The sequence below is a fragment of the Kryptolebias marmoratus genome, linkage group LG11 (genome assembly GCF_001649575.2).
Source record: "Kryptolebias marmoratus isolate JLee-2015 linkage group LG11, ASM164957v2, whole genome shotgun sequence".
NCBI lineage: Eukaryota > Metazoa > Chordata > Actinopteri > Cyprinodontiformes > Rivulidae > Kryptolebias > Kryptolebias marmoratus.
In genome coordinates this window covers 10,501,447-10,505,550 of record NC_051440.1, presented here as the reverse complement: position 1 = coordinate 10,505,550, position 4,104 = coordinate 10,501,447, and the positions used below count along the sequence as shown (strand labels likewise).

Genomic DNA, 4,104 nt, shown 5'->3' with positions numbered 1-4,104 from the left:
ATATTGTCCATAACAGAGTCTGTCTGTCTATCACGCTAGCAAAACAGTGGGTTAACTTCGCCAAAACAAGTTGTTTGACCTTTCACGGTCTCCGTAGTTCCCTTGCAGCGCGAGCACAGCGCGGCGGTTACAAGCGTTGAACATGAACGGAGACACAGGGGAACCGTAGCTCTGAGAGAGCTGTGTGAAGCTGACACCCCACTCTCTGAGAGCTTCACACAGCTCCGTATCTGATGGGGGAACGCGGCTCGACGTAACAGCAGCAACTCGAGCACATTACTGCCCCCTATATGTCAGGAGGACAAATAACACCTTTTCTGTTCAAATTGCCAACCCGCCACAGTGGCGTGTGTGTTGATCAAATTCACCCGCCACTTCAAATATTTACCCGCATTCGGCGGGTGGCGGGTGCGAATTTCCACCCCTGGTGTGGACTTCCTCTCACCGACGTCACTGCAGTACAAAGAGGACCGCCCTCTGTTCGACGGAGTGGTGTAACCCACTTGGTTGTTCACGATCAGGTGGATGCTCCCACCGACTCTGTAGTGGGGGAGATTTGAAAGGGTCAGGGTTTCGGGGACGATGCCTTGACCGGTGAAGGAGCCATCGCCGTGGATCTGTGGAGGAAAAAAAAAAAAACAACACCAGAAGCTCTCAGGAAGATTGTCACAATCAGGACGTCTTCAACCAGCTCGGCGTTTGGTTTTAAGAGTTTTCTCCTGATGCTTGGGTAATTTGGGCCAAACGGGAAAAAAACAGTCTCAGAATCATCACCACCGGATGGCTCGTAAAGGGTTTGGATTTAAGGATCTCTTTCACTCTGAGTTTTTGATGCACCTGTAAAAGTTATTTACCATCTACTGTTGATGAGGTGGTTGTATGGAAGCGTACCAACGCCGTGTGTGCTTGGCGGGGTTTCCCCCAGCCTATTATAAGCCTGGCGGGGCGCCAGGCATTGCTGAGCCTGCTTATTATAAATATGTCATTTTTTATACACGTTTATTTCCGCCCACACCCCTCAAAACCGCTACCTTTATCTACCTCAGCGCGCGAGGGTGCGTGCGCCAACAGTGACGCAATCGCGCTGTCCCCGCCCCTGCGCGTAGGTGCCGCCTGTGTTGCGTTGTGCGCATTTTGTGACTTGGCGGAGAATACTGCGCCTCCATCGCGCGCTCAGGGCCGAGCGCTGTTTGCGGAGCCCTGCGGGACTCTACAGAGCCCTGAGGCCGAGCCTCCTTCAGCTAGGTGCAAACAATTTGTATTTATGTTAATTGTATTTTTTTTTTTTAAGTATTTCAAAAGTGCCTTTCTGTAAAACTGTAGTTGTGTAAATATTCGGCACAAATATCTTACAATATCACATAACAAATAGCCATACTTTAATCTTAGCCTCTTTTCTGGGGGAAACCCTGCTTGGCTTACAGAAATATTTACGTAGGCGTGTCAAACTGTGGTAGAAAAGGCAGTTTTATCAACCGCAGCGTCTTTCTGCACAGTGAAGGTGAAGCCACAAAAAAGAAAATCAGATCATTCTAATTGGAGCGACTTCTTCTTAATAAACAGTAAAATAAAAATGTGTTTAAAAAGATTCTGCTTCAGCGTGATGTTGTGATAAAAACAATACGGGAGATTGGAAAACCAGCTTTTTACAATGGAGTAAAACCCTCATGAGCTGACGTAGATTCTTAACTTTTAGTCTTTCTTTATTTAATATTATTTTTTATTTTAAAATCACCAGAAGCTGAAGGAAAAACGGCGATAATGATAATATTATTGTTGTTATCTGTGTTTGATCTGGACTTCAGGCTCCTCATCAGATCTTCCCGTATGTTAGTGTCAGCTCTGTAACTGATCTGCTACCGTTTCTAAAAAAAAAAAAATAATTCTAAGAGTTTGGTACCTGCAGACAGACGACCTGGTCCCCAGGCTGGGCGTCCTCCTCGGGGGAGTAGTCTCCCTCCTTCCTGAGCTGCTGCCTGGCTCGGGTCTTCCCCTGAGCCACGGGGTTGATGGCCTCCAGGTGGGACGGGTTGGGCAGCATGGTGACGTGGAGAGGGTGAGCCGCCCCCAGATCCAACTCCACCGAGGAGGTGAGGTGGGACAGGACGTCCCCGATGGCGGGCGAGGTGTCGGGGAACTCGCTGAGGCCGCGCATCTTACGGAACATGAGCTGGGGAGAAAAACACCAGCAGCGAGTCACCTCGGGCCGTGAGCTTGCCGCTGCTTAACAACCTCGCCGTGTGTCGGCGTCAGTGTGTCTCACCTCCGGGGGGAACTTCAGCAGGCCCGTCAGGAGGTTGAGCCGCCCCCTGTGAGGCATCCCGATGACGATGTCGGTGACGCCGCTGCGGGCCGACTGGAGGAAAAGCTCGTGGAAGAAACCCATCATGCTCTCCGCTCCTTCGCCGCCGTAACGCTTCACGGTGGCAAACTTCGTGGCCAGGAAGTGGTCGAATTCCTGCGCGTTTGCGAGAGAAGTCCGATCAGACGAAAACCTGTCGTCTGTCCCCACCCCGCCCTGCAGGTGGACGTTCCCTTCGCCGCCCTTCTTCTCGGACCTACCTGAGACTCCAGCATGAGCTTAGCCAGGTGCTTCCTCTCCTCCGGAGCAAAGCTTCTCCACTTGAGCTCCTCGAAGCGGTCAGCGAACCACTGCCTCTCCTCCAGACTGCTCAGCTGGCCGGTCTCCACCGACAGGCGCCCGCAGTACGTCTCCTCCAGGTAGGCCTGGACTTCCTCCACCGAGGCCTGCGGCTTCCCAAAGTGCCTCAGACCTTCAGGAGCAAACCCCACAGAGTACACAGATAAGTCCGGTTTGCACCAAAATATGAAGAACGTCCAACAGAAACGAGTCAGAGTCAGCATTGTGTGGACATTTGGAAGGGATGTTATCCTACGAATGGCTGAGGCCGTTAAAATTGTAGCCTTGCTTGAGGGAATTTGTTCTCAACCGACCAACCCGGTTAAATAAAGGCCAATAATGCACCTCGCCCGCCTCCTTTCATGCCAGAGTTATAAACTAAGATCACCTTACGTTGATGGGCTGCCACCGTTTTGCTCAAACCTCGAAACCTAACGTCCCGAGACGCTCGGCACGTGACGCGAGCGGCTTCTCAGCTTCTACCACGTTCGAGTTAGCTGAGTACATGTGTAATACACAGAGTTTCAGCCATTTCTGAGGTGGCAAAGTGTGAATCGGATCAGCCTCAAAGGGTAACCAGCAGTAGGTGATTAACCTTTTCCTCGGGGCTCATTAAAATCTGTGCAGCGGTTTGTGAAATATCTTGGCACACGGTCTGAGGGCGTGAGACCGCGTGGGGTTATTTTAAAGCTCCGCAAAGTTGACTTAAAGCTTCAACGGATGAGTTAATTTCAAGCTCTGGCACAAAAGGCGAAAGGCACTCCCTCCAAGGAACGTGAGGCTCCATTGAGTTTTGTTCTCCGATGAGATGAAGAAATTTGTAAAATTCAGTTTGGCAGCGTTTCATTTGAAGCACACCGTGGGGATGTAATCTCGCCTGGACTGTGTCGACACCAGTTTATCAGCTTAGCGCCTCATTGTTTGGCTCAGTCCTCCCCATCACTACTCTACGGTGGCCCTGAAGTGCAAACCACAACAACATTAACGAAGCACGCAAACAAAAAACAGAAACGCAATTACATTAACAAACCGGAAAAGGTAGGTCCCAGTGGGAAACCTGGGAAATTGCTGATTGGATGACACCACGTTTGAACCGGATGTTTTTCTGGTTTTAGCGCGTTTGTTGAAAATATGAATGTTATCGGTGATCATTTCTTGAAGCCTCTTGCCCAGGGGCGTCACTAGGTTTTAAGGACAAGGGGGACTTAGCCCCCAGGAGATGCACAGGATGTGAGCAAACGTAGTGGGCGAGAACAAAATTTCTCAAACAGCTAACAAAACCCGAGTTGCTTTTCCACATTTTTGGACACATTTAACAGATACCTTACTGTGTAAATGTTTTAAGCAACCAATTATATTTTTATTCAGAACATCAACAAACAGGAAATATGTTTCCAGTTTTAACAAGAAAAATGAACATTTTTATTTTTTTTTTATTTTGTGAATTGAATATTACTATACTG

At 49.3% G+C, this 4,104-nt stretch overlaps 1 protein-coding gene across 5 annotated transcripts in view; it reads right to left on the bottom strand.

Annotated features, from left to right (window-relative positions):
- Positions 1 to 4,104, bottom strand: part of dhtkd1 (dehydrogenase E1 and transketolase domain containing 1) — a 19,602-nt gene that overhangs the window by 13,424 nt on the left and 2,074 nt on the right. For 3 of the 5 annotated variants that reach the window (XM_017406123.3, XM_017406124.3, XM_037978107.1), the window contains 4 exons: positions 2,563 to 2,774; positions 2,264 to 2,458; positions 1,901 to 2,170; positions 389 to 617 (listed from right to left, as the gene is read on the bottom strand). In XM_017406123.3, coding sequence (XP_017261612.1) covers positions 389 to 617; positions 1,901 to 2,170; positions 2,264 to 2,458; positions 2,563 to 2,774 — 906 coding nt within the window. The remainder of the gene's footprint in view (positions 1 to 388; positions 618 to 1,900; positions 2,171 to 2,263; positions 2,459 to 2,562; positions 2,775 to 4,104) is intronic. The other 2 variants (XM_017406125.3, XM_017406127.3) reach the window with 1 other exon arrangement.